This window comes from Odocoileus virginianus, chromosome 26 (assembly GCF_023699985.2).
Source record: "Odocoileus virginianus isolate 20LAN1187 ecotype Illinois chromosome 26, Ovbor_1.2, whole genome shotgun sequence".
NCBI classification, from domain to species: domain Eukaryota; kingdom Metazoa; phylum Chordata; class Mammalia; order Artiodactyla; family Cervidae; genus Odocoileus; species Odocoileus virginianus.
Genome location: NC_069699.1, coordinates 46,860,349 through 46,876,300, shown reverse-complemented (window position 1 = coordinate 46,876,300; position 15,952 = coordinate 46,860,349). Strand labels below are relative to the sequence as shown.

Genomic DNA, 15,952 nt, shown 5'->3' with positions numbered 1-15,952 from the left:
AAGGCGCAGGCACCGTGGTATATGTGACTCCGGCACCCTCCACCTGTGACCCCTCGCCCCTCCACTTGCCTGAGAGCCTTCCTGCCCTTCTTCCTAGATGACCTTGCCTCCAAGGCCAACATCCTGATCGACCCACTGGAGCTCCAGGCAACCACCATGGACGACCTGGACGAGGATGAGGAGCCAGCCCCCGCTGCGGCCCAGGTGCCGCGGTAGGGGCAGGCGGGGGTTTTGTGTTGGGCTATCCTTCTAGCATTAGGGCTGGGGTGTCCCACGGGCCATCTCCCCATTCGTGCTGGCAAGGAGCTTGTCACCCAGCAGGGTCCCGTGCTATAGGGGAGGCGTGGAGGGCCAGTGTGGTGGGAGGGCCGCCAGCTGCTGAGGCTATACGAGACCCCAGTCCTTGGGAGGCACAGTGAAGGCTGGGCAGGGGCAGTTGGAGGACAAGGAGCAGCCGCATAGTAAACGGGGCCCCGCAGGGCCCATCTCCCAGCCCACGAGTCAAGGGAGCCCCGAGCGGGCCCGGGCCCTGGGATTGTTGAGTGGAGTCTGGCCTCCTCTCTCCACCGCAGCGCCCCATGCAGGCCCTGGCCGTGGGGGGTGCGCTGCCCCTGCCTCGGCCTGGCTGGCTCAGTTCTCCAACCCTGGGCCGAGCCAACCGCTTCCTCAGCACCGCAGCTGTGACCCTGATGACCCCACGGCGGCCCCTGAGTGCCTCAGAGAAAGTGAAGGTCCGCACCCTGAGCGCAGAGCAGAGGACGCGTGAGGACAGTAGGTGCCAGGCAGGGCCAGCGGGGCCCCCCAACGGAACCCTCTGTCCTGTGAGGCTCTCCCCCACGCAGAGCCAAGTACACTTGTTCCCTCCTGATCCTGTGGCCTGGCAGCATCTCAAGGGTATGGGAAGTGCACTCTGAGGGCGGGAGATTGATGCTACAGAAATAGGTCCTGGAGGCAGGACCTTCCCCGCCCTCGCCCGGCTCCCACATTCTCCCTGCAGGTCCCTCCTGGGGCCTGGGCCAGGGGCAAGGGCTTCCTTCTCCTGCTGCGAGGCCCCTCCTCCTGGCTCCATAGGCTTAGACGAGAACTGGAATGGCCCCGACCCTGACCCTGATCCTGTCCTTGCCCTGTTCCCTAGTCGAAGGTAGCCAGTGGAATGAGGGCCTGCTGGTGGGGCGGCCCCCCGAGGAACCTGACCAGCCCCTCACTGAGAACTCCCTGCTGGAAGTCCTAGATGGCGCCGTCATGATGTATAACCTCAGCGTTCACCAGCAGCTGGGCAAGGTCTTGCACATGCCTATCACGTGGTTCTGTGTGTCTGCGTGCATCTGTGTGTACCCACGAGCCCACTTTCTGCAGCGGTGCCTGGGCATGGCTGTGTGCATGAGCATATGTCATAGCAAGACGAGTGTTTGTGCTGGTGCCGTTTCGGCCTGACCTGGTTGACTTCTGTGGGAGGGGGCTGTCCTCCTAAGGTGAAGGGTTTGGTGGGGCTGGGGTCCAGGCTGTGTGTGGAGAACCCTGTGCAAGGTGCCCAAGGGTCCCCCTGGACATGTGATATCTGGTGTCTGGTGCTCTAGATGGTGGGAGTGTCTGATGATGTCAACGAGTACGCGATGGCCCTGCGGGACACAGAGGACAAGCTCCGCCGGTGCCCCAAGCAGGTAAGGTGGGCAGGCAGGTGGGACTTGGGGAGGGCGAGCTGTGGCAGAGGGCGGCTCACTGGCTGGGGCTCTCCAGGGCAGCCCACGAGGGAAAACTGCTCTCTGCCCTGGGGGCTGTCCAGCAGCTCCCCCGTCCCCACCCCGCCCTGGCCGGCCCACAGCAGTGAGAGTGGGGCCAGCAGCAGGGCCAGGCCCGGCCTGAGCCCCGTTAGCGAGCTGTGGCCTGTGCCAAGGTGCCCGCACCCCGGCCACTAAGTGCTGACGCACACCCACTCTCCTCATCAATTATGGATTTGCCCCTGAGTGCTTCCTCGGCCATGTGCAGAGTCAGCAGGAAGCAGGGCCTGCCGCCCTCCCTCCCTTGGAGCCCCTGTGCCGTAGCTCTCCGACCTGGGGACGAGCCATTCCCTGTCCGGGCAGCCCCCGGCCCCCACCTGCCCACAGAGCCCAGGCTTGTTCAGGGCAAAAGCAGCTGTCGGAGCTGCAGTTCTAGCCTGGCATTCCTGGGGGGTCCCCGCCATGGGCTCAGCTCACAGCCCCACGTCCATGCTCTGAGGGGCCCCGAGGCCCTGGCCCAAGCCCACCAGCAGGTAAGACTGAGGAGGGTTTTGAAGAGTGGAGCTGGGTCCACCCTACCCTGTGCCTGCCCCGGGCACAGTGGGCCCTGCCAAGCTGCGTGGGTCTGGGCACGGGCCCTGTCCTGACTGCCTTCTGCTCCTCCTCTCCGGGTGGCAGAGGAAGGACATCCTGGCAGAGCTGACCAAGAGCCAGAAGGTTTTCTCAGAAAAGCTGGATCACCTCAGCCGCCGTCTGGCCTGGGTCCATGCCACCGTCTACTCCCAGGTGAGCAGGGCGGCCTCGGCCAGCAGCTGCTCCCTCCTCCAGTTCACGGACTGGTCACTGACTGGGCTGGGTGGTGCCGGGCCTCGGGCACACTTGTGCCTGCTCCCAGCTCCTCAGCCTCCCTCCTCCCACCTTGTGCCATAACCCCTGATCTTTTCATGCCCGTGAACTTAAGCAGATGCCGTCTGTGGACCCCAGTTCCCCATCCCAGTTCTCATGGTCCTCCCCGGGAAGACCAGTCTGTCTCCACCTGCTCCCGGGTCTGCTGCCTCTCCTCCTCTTCTCCTAGCGTGTCCAGGTGCTTGGCCTCCCCCAGCCTCAGTCTGCTTCTCTGACTCCCTCCATCCCCTGCTCTTAAGGCCACTGACTTGTTCCCTCCTCACGCATTCATTCCCTCATTCATTGAGTTACGTGCCCAGATCCTGGAGAATGCCACGTGCCTTCCTGACCTTGTAGCGAACCAGAAAGCTGAGTCTGCCCTCCCAGGACAGACGAACAGATGGTGCACTCCTGCTGTGACTGTGTTTTGACACCCGTCCCCCAGCCCTGGACCCACAGTACTTGTTTTATCTCCCCAGCTGCCTTGGCATCTCCCCTGCAACCAAGTGAGCGCCTCTGGATGCTCCCCAGGTGCCCGTGTCAGGGCGTTTGTTCGCCTTCTTGGGCATGCCCCTCCCGCATAAGTGCGTGATCACAGCTCTTGGTCTCCCTGTCTCTACCTCCCCGTCTCTGCTTGCTCTCTCTTCTGGTGGCTCCTCCCCAACCCCACCCACCCTCACCTGTTACCCCTCTGCTCCAGCCCCACAAAGATGGGCACTGACTTCCCACCACCAGGATTTCATGCCCATCCACTTCCCTCCATAGGCAGTCTTGCAACCACCACACCCCTGCACTGTCTTCTTAGGAACCTCACCCTCCCATCTCTACCTTCTTTTTGAATCGTGATAAAATATACATAATGTAAAATTTACTATCTTAACCATTTAAAAAAATCATGGTAGAATACCATACGTGCCTTACCATCTCGATCATTTTAAATGCAGAGTTCAGTAGCATTAAGTCTATTTACATGGTTGGGCAGCCACCTCCAGGACTGTTGTCATCATCTCCCCAAACTGAAACTTAGACCCACTAACTCCCCACTCCCCCCGTGCCTCCGTTCCCAATCACGGTTCTACTTGCTGTCTCTGAAGTTGACTGCTCTCGGTACTGCACCTAAGTAGACTTCAGGTCACTTCACATCGCTTTACCATCTCATAGTCCATCTATGTTGTACCACATGTCAGGATTTCTTTCCGTTTTAAGACAGTAAATAATCCGTTGTGTGTGTATCACGTGTTGTTTATCCACTTATTCCTCTGTGGACATTTGAGGTGGTTCTACCTTTTGACTGTTGTGAATAATGCAGCTGTGAACATGGGGGTGCTAATACCTTTTCAAGATCCCATTTTTTAAATTTTTGTTTGGTGTATACCCAGAAGCAAAATTGCTGGATCGTGTGGTAATTCTATTTTTAATTTTTTTGAGGAACTGCTGTATTGTTATTCATAGTGGCTGCACCATTCCCACTAGCAGGACACGGGGTTCTAATTTCTGCCTATCCTCACCAATAATTGTCATTGAAAAAATTTTTTTCACTAATAATAATCTATCCTAAAGGAAATCAGTCCTGGGTGTTCATTGGAAGGACTGATGCTGAAGCTGAAACTCCCAATACTTTGGCCACCTCATGCGAAGAGTTGACTCATTGGAAAAGACCCTGCTGTTGGGAGGGATTGGGGGCAGGAGGAGAAGGGGATGACAGAGGATGAGATGGCTGGATGGCATCACCGACTCAATGGACATGAGTTTGAGTAAACTCCGGGAGTTGGTGATGGACAGGGAGGCCTGGTGTGCTGTGATTCATGGGGTCGCAAAGAGTCGGACACGACTGAGCGACTGAACTGAACTGAACTGAACCTGTGTAAAGTGGTGTCTCTTTCTGGTTTTGATTTGCATTTCCCTAGAGATTAGTAACATTGACCTTACTGGGTATTTTTATATCCTTCATTGAAGAAATATCTATTCAGTCCTTTTGCTTAGTTTTTAATTTGATTGTTTTTCTGTTTTTGATTTGTAGCAGTTCTTTCTGTATTCTGGATATTAACCCCTTAGCACACTACAATTAACAAATATTTTTTCCCATTCTGTGGGTTGTGTTACTGCTCTATTGATTGTGTTCTTCAATGCACATTTAAAATTTTTTTGAATATTAATTTATTTGGCTGCACTGGGTCTTAGTTGAGGCACGTGGACTCTTCAGTTGGGAGCACAGTCTTAGCCACTGGACCACCAGGGAAGTCCCTCGCCCCCACGGCCCATCCATGCCTCCATACTCCCCAGTGGTCCACTCCTTTACTGTCCTGGATTTGGCCGTGGCCATAGCTTCCTCGCGGCCTCATCCCCACTTGCCCCTGCAGACCCTTCTGCTCTGGGTAGTGTCCCAACAACAGGCTTCTGGTCACAAGGCACCTGCTCGCTTAAGGCCTTGCGTACCTTAAAACAGTGCAGACAGGCTTCTGGTCGGGGCTGTAGCGCTGCCTCTCCAGGCTGGTGGCCTGTCCTGCCTGCCCAGCACAGTGCTTGATCACACCCTACCTGAACTCCTCTCCCGCTTCTTGGAGTCCAGCCCTTACGTCGTGCTCCTGGGAGGCCTTTCCTCATCCCCCGACTGGGCTGCACCCCATGACACCCCTCCCCCCAACAGCAGCCTGGCAGTACCTGTCCGCCCCACCTCCCTCTGCAGGAGAAGATGCAGGACATTTACTGGCTGCTTCGAGTCTGCCTGCGGACCATTGAGCACGGCGACCGCACGGGTTCTCTCTTTGCCTTCATGCCCGAGTTCTACCTGAGCGTGGCCATCAACAGCTACAGCGCCCTCAAGAATTACTTTGGCCCCGTGCACAGCATGGAGGAGCTCCCAGGTGATCAGGCCATTCAGGCTGGGAGGGGGCAGAAAAGGGGGCCTTCGCGGAGTGAGCCCTGGGAGCCCTGTTCTGAGCTCTTGTGGCCCAGAAGCACATGTCCCACCTGGGCTCAGACAGCATCAGACAAGCGTTCGCACAAGTCCCGCTTGGCGGAGAGCCCTGTCCTAGGACCAGCAGCCACAGACAGCTGCTCCCTGGCGTGAGGAGCAAAGAGAGCCAATGGAGCACAGGGTGTGAGGAGCCCCGCCCCGCCCTGCCAGGACTGTCACCTCCTTCTGGGTGCTGCTGTGGCCCAGGAGCCAGCTGGCCTCTCACACTCTGCCCTGGCACTGACCATGGGGTGTGGCATCCCACGCAGGGGCAGGGTGGGCTTGTCTTGGCAGATCACAGCAAGGAGCAGGGGCCCTGCTGGTGGCCACAAGGAACAGGGGCTTCTTGCAGACCCCGGATTCCGGGATGGACTTAGCAGTTCACTTCTGGATTAGGCTGTGGGCTTCTAGGTTCCTGGCCGGTCCCCTGCCCTGCCCTCAGCCTCGGGGCCTGCCCAGCCCCCACCCTGAGTCTGTGCCTTAGTCTCTGGCCAACCATTAGTGAATACACAGCCTAAAGTCCCCAGATGGCAGCTTGGGCCCAGATTGGCCCTTGGAGCTGGCTCTGGAGCCTGCTCCCCAAGCCCACCTACAAAGAGATGTGCCTGCCTCTGGTGTCCACAGTCCCCACCAGCTCATCCTATCACCCTACCCTGCAGGCTATGAGGAGACTCTGACCCGTCTGGCCGCCATCCTTGCCAAACACTTCGCAGACACACGCATCGTGGGCACTGGTGAGGCACTGGACAGAGGGCTTGGGGGGATGCGGACGGGGTGGCACCCCAGGCTGGCCATTTTCTGCAGAGATTGCCACCCAGGTGGGGGTAAGGCATGGGCACCAGGATCATGCCAGGCACCTGCTGAGGTGTGGCCTGTCCCGGCAGACATCCGGGACTCACTGATGCAGGCTCTGGCCAGCTACGTGTGCTACCCCAACTCCCTGCGGGCCGTGGAGCGGATCCCTGAGGAGCAGTGAGTAGGGGTCCGGGGGCAGGGGGCAGGCACGCTGCCCTGCAATGCACGAGCCTCACCCTGGGCCCACCGCCTGTTGCTCTCGCAGGCGCATCGCCATGGTGAAGAACCTCCTGGCTCCCTACGAGCAGCGGCCCTGGGCCCAGACCAACTGGATCCTGGTTCGGCTCTGGCGGGTAAGGCTGGCTGGAGGGGAAGTGGCTGTGGCTGGTGGGGTTTCCCTGCCCCACTGACCTCCTGCCGCCTCTACCCCCAGGGCTGTGGGTTTGGGTACCGCTATACGCGGCTGCCACACCTACTAAAAACCAAACCTGAGGATGCCAATCTGCCCAGCCTCCAGAGTGAGTACCTAGGTCTAGCAGGCAGGGGGCCCTCACCCGCTGCTCTGAGGTTCTCACAGACTTCCCCACTTCTCCCAGCCCCAGTCCTGGACTTGCAGTGGGCCCCGAACTCCCTGTCCACCCCCCAGGGTTTCCGTTCTCTCCTTCCAGTCCAAGGACACTCTGGGACTCTCTGCAGTCCCACGTGTGCCCTCGGGTCACAGTGAAAGGGGCAGCGTCTTCCCAGGCTGCTGGCAGCTCACAAACCAAGCATGCCCTGTCCCTTGTCCTCTGACCCAACTCCATGTCCTCTGCCCCTTTACTTCCACCTGGTGATGCCGGATCTTGGATATCTGAGTCAAGGCAGGGGCACAGACTGGGGGTTGGCGAGGGCCCCAGAGGGTGTCCATGGGGCTACCTGGAGGAAGGGGCCATTTGTTGGGAGCACAGTCTGCGTTCTCGGTCCTGTGAGCCCGAGGACCCCCATTGGGCCCAGCCCAGGGCCTTGGGCTGTCTGGCTGCACAGCCTGCCTCCCCCACACTGTGCTTGCCCCACACAGTGGCCCGCTTTAGCCCGTGGGGTATGTTTCTGCCCTTGTAGGCAGTGTTTGGGCCTAATGGGGTCCCCAGAGGCCAGGGGCCTTGTGCAGTTTCATGGCAAGTCCTTGCCAGTTGCCTTGGTCCTGGCTCTAGGATGGACCTGAGCTGCCCATGGAGAGCAGGGGGGCAAATCCGCATCCTGCTGCTGCAGGAACTATTGATTTGCACGGGGGAGGGCTGGCCAGCCTGGATGCAGCTGAGGGCTCTGGTTACTGCTGCCTGTCAGCCCAGACTTGGCGCCCACCACCTCAGCCTTATGCCAAGGCCACACCAAGGGCAGCAGAGGACTGGAGGATGGCAAGGCTCAAAGCCGGCTCTTGGGGAGGATGGCCTTGACACGAGTGGAGAGCGCTCTGGGCTGCCCTGTCTAGCACACCCTGAAGGGCATGTGACTGGGGACTTGCTGGCGCTTGGGGGCTGTTCTAGAACTTGGGGTGGGATGGGGGTTGGGAACAACGGCAGCCTGTGGTTGGCCCAGCAGAGGGAGGGGACAGGTTTAGCCCTAACCCCTAGCAGCACTGTGCCCCTGCCTTTGAGACCTGAGGTTCCCAGAGAGCCGTCTCTCTGCCCTTAACCAGCAGCCCCCTAAGGGAGGACAGAGGTGGGCAGGCGGGGCCGCCGACTGGGGTGCAATGATGCCCAGCCACGCTCCCCCCCGCCCTGTGCCCGCAGAGCCCTGCCCCTCCACCCTGCTGCAGCAGCACATGGCAGACCTGCTGCGGGAGGGTTCGGACGTGGCCCCCAGCTTCCTCAACAGTGTCCTCAACCAACTCAACTGGGCCTTCTCCGAGTTCATTGGCATGATCCAGGAGGTGGGTCATGGGGGCACCTTGCAGGCCGGGGGTGGCAGAGGACGAGGCACGACATGCAGTGTGGGCAGACCCCTGACGGCTGCCCACCTACCCGGCGGGGCTTAGATCCATCAGGCTGCAGAGCGCCTGGAGCGGAACTTCGTGGACAGCCGGCAGCTCAAGGTATGCGCCACCTGCTTTGACCTGTCAGTCAGCCTGCTGCGCGTCCTGGAGATGACCATCACACTGGTGCCGGAGATCTTCCTTGACTGGGCCCGGCCGACCTCGGAGATGCTGCTGCGGCGGCTCGCACAGGTGGGTCCATCCGGGCAAGGGGTCAGGACCCTGGGGACACCCTAGTGGTGAGCCCACCCACCAATGGGTTCCTGCCCCACAGCTGCTGAATCAGGTGCTGAACCGGGTGACAGCCGAGAGGAACCTCTTTGACCGTGTGGTTACCCTGCGGCTGCCTGGTGAGGACCGAGAAGCCCAGGACCCAGCATACTGCAGGCCTCGGTTCCTCTGCCCGAGCAGTGCTGCTTGACCCGATGACAGCCTGCACCGGACCTCCGGGGCCTGGCACCCCCAGCCTAGCTCAGCTGTCTGTGGGGAGGATGGAGGGAAGTGCTGGAGCCCCTGCAGCAGGAGCGCTTTCGAGGCTCACCCCCTTCCTCCCTTCCCCGCAGGCCTGGAGAGTGTGGACCACTACCCCATTCTGGTGGCAGTGACCGGCATCCTGGTGCGACTCCTGGTGCATGGCCCAGCCTCAGGGTGAGTGCTGGGGACTGTGCTCCCCTCTGGGGGCTGGGCGGGGCCTTCCCGAGGCTCATCCTCACCTGGGCCTCAGTCAGGCCTGGAGACAGAAGGAAGCTAGAAGAGGTGTGAACTGAGTAATGAGTAACTAGGTAGCAGTGGAAGCAGCTTGGAGTAGCACCCAGGACCTCAGCAGCACAGGGTACCCTGGCCTCGGGCAGGGCCGCTGGCTGTGGCTGTGCCTCAGGTGGGGGCAGGGGCACCCAGATTCAGTGGTAGGGGTCGGGGTGCCAGCCTGCCATGCCAGGACAGCCCTACTGGGCTTCAGAGCTGAGCCCACACACCTGGGTCTGTGAAGTCTCCAGCAATGAGCACAAATTGCCTTTATTGAGAAATCCCATGACAGCTGGATCCAGGATACTTGTGGGCCCCCTGGCCCAGCCCCCCTCCCTGGCCTTCCCGCAGTGGGAGCGATGAGATGTATGTGAAGCCAGGGCACTGCTTCAGCCATTAGGGCTGAGACCAGTGCCAGCCCTTAAGAGGATTCTACTCTCGGAGGACAGTGAGCTCCAGCTGGGCTCTCTGGTCTCAGCCAGGCTCGGCAGGCTTTTTACTGCAGACAAGCTGGGGACACGGGCCGTGGCGCCCCTTACTGCTGTCTTGCGAGTCCATGGGAGAGGCCCTGCCCTCAGTGGCCTGTGATGCCCCAGGGGGTCCCTTGAGCTTGCTTGCTTCTTGCCTGCTCACCAGACTGCATGGACTTGTGAAGCTTGAAGTAGGCTGAATGTAGGTGCACAGGCAGTCACATTTCACCAGAGGAAGGGCTTGGAATTTCCTCTGCACCCTGCGGGTGGGGCCCGGTCTTCATTTGAAGTCCTCTGCTTCCCCTGCGGGCCACTCCCTTCCCGTCTCCTTGGGGAGTGGGAAGTGGTCACGGTTCCCTGCCTCACCAGCACTCTCCATAATGGCTGGCCGCCTCGGCCCAGCCACTCATTCTGGGGCTGTAATTGCAAGGGCTCTTTCAGTTGGGCCTTGGTTCCAATCCTCGTGGGCACATGTAGGCCCTGCTAGGTCCCGGTGCTGGGGAGAAGCAGGAGAGAGGTAAGAGACCTGAACTCTACCAGTGAGTGGGGTTGCTGTGGGAGGCTGAAGGACCAAGCCCAGGGCTTCCCACCAGCAGCTGGCAGTTGTTTGGGCAGCAGCTGAGAGCAGGACAAGCAGCGGGCGGGCAGCGGCCTCGGTGGGGGCCATGGGCAGCCTAGGTCATCACCAGACCTTCAGAGGCTGTGGAGCTAGTGGACTCGGAGCCAGCCTTGAGCCGCAGGCCCGAGGGATTGTAGAGGTCGAAGTCCTCAGCTACCGCTAGCTGCACACGACCATTGAGGCCCCTCCTGCCAGGCTCCAGAAAGACCACGTGCTTGTGGACGCTGGCTTTGCGGCTGGGTGCATCGGGTGGTGTGTTGCTGAGCACCGAGGACTGTGCACTCAGCTCCTGGAGCGGGCTGGGTGTTCGGGGCCAGCGGCGGCAGCGGTGGCAGCAGCGGCAGGTGCGGTGGTAGCAGCGGCGGCAGCCGGGGCAGGGTGGCGCGAACAGGTAGAGGAGCACGAGCATCAGGCCCACGGCACAGCCCAGCAGCGTGGTGAAGCCGGTGTTGAAAGCGTCGGGCTCTGGGTGAGGAAAGGACACGCTCACATTGTACTCGTGCGTCTGGTTGTGATGCAGGCGGGGCCCGGTGGCAAGGCACACAAAGACACCCTCGTGCCACGGCTGCACGCTGCCGATGGCCAGGCTGCCGTCGGCCAGCACTGCGATGCTGCCATTGCGAGATCCTGGTGCCACGAGCAGCTCGTGCTGCGGGGAAACCCAGGCCACGTGCAGGGCTGGGGCGCTGGTGTTGCAGTGTAGCCGCAGGGACCGCCCCACCTGCACGTGCAGCTGCTCTTCTGGCCGCTCCAGGTCCTTTGCCAGGGCCACCGAGCAGTTCTCGAAGACACGGTTGTGCGCAAAGAAGCGCACGCGGGAGGTGGGTACCTTGAAGGCCAGGCAGGTGTACTCGCGGGCAAAGTCGCTCACGGCACTGAGCCCCCGCTGGTGCCAGCGTCGCAGCAGGTGGTACAGACGGCAGTCACAGGGTAACGGGTTATTGTGCAGGTAAAGGCCATTCTTGAGAAAGGCAGGCAGCGCTGCCAGGTCAGGCACAGGGGTGCGTCCTATGCGGTTGGAGGAGAGATCCAGAACACGCAGGTGGGCTGAGCCCAGCCCGTGCAGGTGGTTGAAAGAGAAGAACGAGAGTTCGTTGCGGCCCAGGTAGAGACGACGGAGTGTGCCCAAGCGGTGGAAGGCACGTTCGTCCAAGTGCGCCAGGTGGTTATTGAACAGAAGCAGCGTCTCTAGCGCTCCCAGCCCGTCGAGGTCGTGGCGGCCAAGTGCCCGCAAGGCGTTAGATGATAGATCAAGCACCCGCAGGCCACTGGCGTTGGTGAAAACTCCCCGACCCAGCGCCTCCAGCTCATTGTGATTTAAATGCAGGGTGTGGAGCCGGGAGAGGGGCGCCAGCCAGCCGGGGGGCAGGCGCTGGAGCGCGTTGTGGCTCAGGTCGAGGTCTGCAGCCGCGGCCGGTAACGTGACCGGCACCTCCCGCAGCCCCAGGCCGGCGCAATCCAGCAGGTCGGCAGCACAGACGCATTTGTGGGGGCAGTTGTGAGGCGTGTGGGGCAGGAAGTCCTGGGTGCCTAACCCGACGCGCAGCAGGCACAGTAGTGTGCTCTGCAGCACCAGCCGGGCCATATGGGAGGCTGCCGGGGCCAGGACAGGGCAGCTCAGTGGGCGGCAGATGCGAGACTCACCCGCTTCTCTGGTGAGAAGTGCTGGGAGACGCTCAGCGAGCCTGGATGCGGGCTCCGTTTCGCAAGGCCGACCGGTTCCAGGTTTGGAGTTGCGAGTTGGCCGCGCTCGCTCGCCACGCCCTTCTCGGGCTTCCCCAGCTCCCTCCTGAGTGCCTTCCAGAGCGCGCTCAAGCTTCTAAATACTCCCCTGGAGGCGATTTCTCAGGGGGCGGGGCCACCGGCTCCCATTGGCTCCCGCTGGAGGGGCGGGGCCGCCACGTCCCGCCCCCCCGCCCCGTAGTCCTCGCATGGCCGCCAGGGGGCGCGAGTTTGGCCGGCCGCTTTCCAGAGGACCTGTCTCCCGGAAGAGAAGAGGAAGCCTGGGAGGTACGCCTTCCAGCTGCTTGTGTTTTTTTTTTTTTTTTTTTTTGAAGATAAACGTGTATTAGGGAGATGGTGTTTTCCTCGAAGGATTATTGTGTACGAGGGGCAGGTGTCTCTTTTGTAGGGTTAATGTGTGAGAGAGAGCAAGTGGACTTCCACCATCTCATGGTGGTGCCCCCTTTGACCTGCTCAAGGTGGGTCATTCCTGGGATCTAGGACTTTACTAGGAGGATCAGAGAGCAGCAGGGGGATAGGGTGGGACGAACAAGGCGGTAATGGGAGTGGGCTGGACTTTCACAGGACCCCATCCCTGCAATAACAGGGATTCCAGGCCCAGGCTCCTGACTTCCCTTGTACCCTCTCCTACCTAGGACAGAGAGAGCCACGTCAGTGCTCCTGGCTGATCCCTGCTTCCAGCTCCGCTCCATATCCTACCTGCTGGGGCAGCCAGAGCCCCCTGCCCCTGGCACTGCCCTGCCTGCCCCTGACCGGAAGCACTTCTCCCTGCAGAGCTGTAAGTGGGCCAGGAATGGGTCGGGTCAGTCGCCTTAAGAGCAAATTCCCAGGCTGGGAATACTCAAGAGGCACTGGGGTCTGAGGCCGCATTTGGCCTGACCCTCATCCCACCCCACCCCCACTGCAGATACAGATTACATCAGCGTGGAGGAGCTGGCCCAGGTGGAACAGATGCTGGCACACCTAACCTCTGCATCTGCGCAGGTGGCAGCTGCCTCCCTGGTGAGTGGGGCCACGCCAGTTCACTACACATCAGCACAACCGTGTGTGTAGTGCATACCCACTTGTCTGGGCGTCTGACCTAGCCCACCCTGCACTCTGCTCCCTGCAGCCCACCAGTGAGGAAGACCTCTGCCCCATCTGCTATGCTCACCCCATCTCTGCTGTGTTCCAGCCCTGTGGCCACAAGTCCTGCAAGTACGTGGGCCCCTTGGGCACAGTGGGCAGGATGGGGGCAGGGAGGGGTGCACTGGCTACCGGCATGCCCTCCCGTTGCAGAGCCTGCATCGACCAGCACCTGATGAACAACAAGGACTGCTTCTTCTGCAAAGCCACCATCGCGTCAGTGGAGGACTGGGACAAGGCAGCCAATGCAAGTGCCACTTCCTCGGCTGCTTAGGCCTGCCTGGCCCACACAGCAGGAACCTCCACCCCCCAACTCAAATCCAGGCTGGGCCCTCTTTATGAGCCCCTTGCCCTGTCCCCCTCTCCCCACTCCATCCCACCTCCTCGCCTGTGTGAACCTCATCAGCAGGGGTCCAGCCATGCCCTATTTGTGCCTCAGCTTGATTTTCAGTCAGGGCCGCAGTGAGCATTAAATTATTATTCCATACAGTCCGGGCCCCATTGTTCTTAAGGGAGTGGGGTATGCCCAACAAGGATCTTGCCAGATTATGTCCATGGGAGAAGGCAGGTGTCTGGCAACTTCAGCCTCGTCCAGTCCTCCCCAGTCAAATGGCAATGAGTCCAGGCCTTCAGACGTGTCGAGCCAGTGTTTCCCTTGTCAAGGGAAACTGGGGCTCGACCGGCCCCGCAGCACCCCTCACATGATGATGCGGGGCTCTGGCACTGACTCACCAATAGACTTGTGGGGCAGCACGCTGGCCCCGTTGAGGTAGAGCTCGTCGTTCACTATGACATCCTCGCCCAACACGGTCACGTTCTCCATGCGCACCTGCGGGGAGGAGGTAGGCACGGCAGTGAGGCAGAGGCCGTCCCCACCGTCCCCACCGAGCCCAGCCCAGAGGCTTACCCACTGGCCCACATGGCAGCGCCAGCCCACGATACAGGACTCCAGCCAGGAGTGGGAGCGGATATGGGCGTCTCGCAGCACGGTGCACCGCCGAATGCACACACCATCCTCCACCACCACACCAGGACCCAGACTCACGTTGGGGCCAATGCTGCAGTTCTCACCGATACGGGCACTTGGGTCCTGAGAACAGCGGGGAAAACCCAAGTGGGCCACCTGTCCTCCAAGATGGAGGCAATCGATTATGGGCTGGGCAAGGGCCTCACCACCAGCACGTTGCCCACAATGCCAGGGCCTGAGCACAGCTGCTCAGGATGCTTCTGTCGCAGTGACTGTAGGAAGAGGCACATGCCAGTGAGGAAATCCTTGGGCTGCCCGATGTCCATCCAGAAGCCTGCAGGGAGAGAATGCATCAGGGGGCTCAGCCCAGCCACAGACCACCCCCACCCTGTGGCCTCCCTGCCTCACCCTGCAACTCCATGGCATAGAGTTGCCCTTCCTTGGCCATGACAGGGAAGATCTCCTTCTCAATGGATGTGGGCCGCAGCTGTGAGAGTGGGCAGCTTGTGAGCAGGGTCATGGCAATGGTAGCCTGTCCCACCCCAGCCCACCCAGCAGCTGGCTTCTACACACCTGGATGCGCCGTAGCACTGAAGGGCTCAGGATGTACATGCCTGCGTTGATCTTGTTGGACACAAACACCTGTGGCTTCTCCACGAACCGGTGAATGCGGCCTGTGTCTGCCTCACACACCACCACACCGTACTTAGAGGGTTCCTCCACTTTGGTCACCTGAGTGCAGGGGGATGTCAGGCCTACTCCAGTACTCCTGAGCCTTGATGGACATGCTGTCCTAAATTTCCCATGCTTTGTCCCCAGTGCTTAAAGGCACAAGCTGCACAGCTCTGCACCCACACCACCACCGGGCAGTTCAAGGCTGCAGAGGGGGAGACACGGCGTGAGGGGATGTGAGTATCAGAGGAAGAAAACGTGCTGTCTTACCAGAATGGAACCCTCCTGACCGTGGTGCCGGTGGAACTGCACCATGGCTTCGAAGGGGAAATCACAGATCACGTCACTGTTCAGGACGAAAAAAGGGTCTGCAGTCTCACAGAGCAAGTCTCGGGCCAGGGCCAGGGGCCCAGCTGGGGGAAACGAAGAGGCCACCATCATCTTGAGGGTCTGAGCCCCTGGAACCACGCTCAGCAATCCCCATCCAAGCTTAATCTTGCCCTTTCCTGGCCCTAAACCCTCTCCAAGGGATCCTCCTGTCTCTCCTGACCTGTCCCCAGAGGCTCCTCTTCGTGGGACATGGAGATTCGGATTCCTAGCTGGAAGGGAGAAGCGCCCCTGTCAGTTTCCTCTCGGAGTGAAGAGCAGGGACCAGGGGAAAGGGCCAAAAGTCAGCGCCTCACCTTCTGCTCCTGCGCTTTCATTTCCTTCTCCAACACCTGAGACATATAACTCACGGCCAGAATCACGTGGTCCACGCCGGCCTGGGGGACAGAACAGCGCCGGGCGCCAGGCGGGCTCAGCCGAAGGCACGGACGTCCCCAATCTCCAATGCCTGGCCAGTCCCACGACCTACCAAGACCCCGACCCGGGCCTTACCGCGGCCAGGGCCTCCACTTGATGCAGCAAGATAGGCTTATTGCAGAAGTCCACCAGCGGCTTCGGGATGCTTAGCGTCAGCGGCCGCAGACGCGTCCCATAACCTCCCACCAAAATCAGTGCCTTCATTGCACCTGTGGGCGGCCGGAGAGTGAGTCCGAGACTCCGAGGTGTCCACGGCCCGCCTAGCGGAACCCTGCCGCACACTCCCGCCGCCGTGCCCTTCACCAGCCAGACTGACCAACTGTGACCCTGTCCGCCCAATCCGCGCTAACGTTAGCTCCGCGGCCACAGCAAACGGGGACGCTACGCCGTACGGACAGCTTCGGGCTCCTACCTCGGGCTGGCGGCGGGCGGGAAGTGACGTA

The 15,952-nt window shown here is 60.7% G+C and overlaps 3 protein-coding genes across 18 annotated transcripts in view; 1 reads left to right on the top strand and 2 right to left on the bottom strand.

Annotated features, from left to right (window-relative positions):
• Positions 1 to 13,555, top strand: part of RNF123 (ring finger protein 123) — a 27,439-nt gene extending 13,884 nt beyond the window's left edge. For 11 of the 14 annotated variants that reach the window (XM_070456057.1, XM_070456058.1, XM_020916063.2 and 8 more), the window contains 18 exons: positions 98 to 204; positions 573 to 771; positions 1,136 to 1,281; positions 1,578 to 1,661; positions 2,397 to 2,504; positions 5,290 to 5,467; positions 6,219 to 6,293; positions 6,444 to 6,531; positions 6,620 to 6,707; positions 6,788 to 6,872; positions 8,124 to 8,263; positions 8,369 to 8,557; positions 8,640 to 8,715; positions 8,929 to 9,013; positions 12,577 to 12,719; positions 12,849 to 12,943; positions 13,053 to 13,138; positions 13,220 to 13,555. In XM_070456057.1, coding sequence (XP_070312158.1) covers positions 98 to 204; positions 573 to 771; positions 1,136 to 1,281; positions 1,578 to 1,661; positions 2,397 to 2,504; positions 5,290 to 5,467; positions 6,219 to 6,293; positions 6,444 to 6,531; positions 6,620 to 6,707; positions 6,788 to 6,872; positions 8,124 to 8,263; positions 8,369 to 8,557; positions 8,640 to 8,715; positions 8,929 to 9,013; positions 12,577 to 12,719; positions 12,849 to 12,943; positions 13,053 to 13,138; positions 13,220 to 13,340 — 2,093 coding nt within the window. In that variant the 3' untranslated portion in view covers positions 13,341 to 13,555. Of the gene's footprint in view, positions 1 to 97; positions 213 to 572; positions 772 to 1,135; positions 1,282 to 1,577; positions 1,662 to 2,396; positions 2,505 to 5,289; positions 5,468 to 6,218; positions 6,294 to 6,443; positions 6,532 to 6,619; positions 6,708 to 6,787; positions 6,873 to 8,123; positions 8,264 to 8,368; positions 8,558 to 8,639; positions 8,716 to 8,928; positions 9,014 to 12,576; positions 12,720 to 12,848; positions 12,944 to 13,052; positions 13,139 to 13,219 lie in introns of those variants that run through there. The other 3 variants (XM_020916047.2, XM_070456061.1, XM_070456066.1) reach the window with 3 other exon arrangements.
• On the bottom strand, positions 9,361 to 11,783 carry AMIGO3 (adhesion molecule with Ig like domain 3). Its single transcript, XM_020916066.2, has one exon. The coding sequence runs from the start codon at positions 11,781 to 11,783 to the stop codon at positions 10,254 to 10,256; it is 1,530 nt and encodes a 509-aa protein (XP_020771725.2). The 3' UTR covers positions 9,361 to 10,253.
• GMPPB (GDP-mannose pyrophosphorylase B) lies at positions 12,016 to 15,952 on the bottom strand. 3 transcript variants are annotated; one of them, XM_070456072.1, is made up of 11 exons: positions 15,826 to 15,952; positions 15,585 to 15,718; positions 15,389 to 15,469; positions 15,256 to 15,304; positions 14,976 to 15,118; positions 14,607 to 14,765; positions 14,442 to 14,520; positions 14,240 to 14,367; positions 13,974 to 14,156; positions 13,799 to 13,895; positions 12,016 to 12,175 (listed from the first exon to the last, which is right to left on the bottom strand). In XM_070456072.1, the coding sequence occupies exons 2-11, from the start codon at positions 15,711 to 15,713 to the stop codon at positions 12,018 to 12,020; spliced, it is 1,206 nt and encodes a 401-aa protein (XP_070312173.1). In that variant the 5' UTR covers positions 15,714 to 15,718; positions 15,826 to 15,952; the 3' UTR covers positions 12,016 to 12,017. The 3 variants fall into 3 exon arrangements, with proteins under 3 accessions (XP_070312173.1, XP_020771727.1, XP_070312174.1); XM_020916068.2 differs by lacking the exon at positions 12,016 to 12,175 and having other exon boundaries at positions 13,525 to 13,895; positions 15,585 to 15,951; XM_070456073.1 differs by lacking the exon at positions 12,016 to 12,175 and having other exon boundaries at positions 13,525 to 14,156; positions 15,585 to 15,952.

Bases quoted from the DNA above. Each gene is read 5' to 3' on its own strand.
- GMPPB (XM_070456072.1), bottom strand. From the start codon at position 15,713: ATGAAGGCACTGATTTTGGTGGGAGGTTATGGGACGCGTCTGCGGCCG. The intron at 15,305-15,388 runs GTGAGGCGCTGA...TCTCCCTTCCAG, and splicing joins TGAAAGCGCAGGAGCAGAAG to CTAGGAATCCGAATCTCCAT. The intron at 14,521-14,606 runs GTGTGTAGAAGC...CCACTCTCACAG, and splicing joins CAGTGCTACGGCGCATCCAG to CTGCGGCCCACATCCATTGA.
- AMIGO3 (XM_020916066.2), bottom strand. From the start codon at position 11,783: ATGGCCCGGCTGGTGCTGCAGAGCACACTACTGTGCCTGCTGCGCGTC.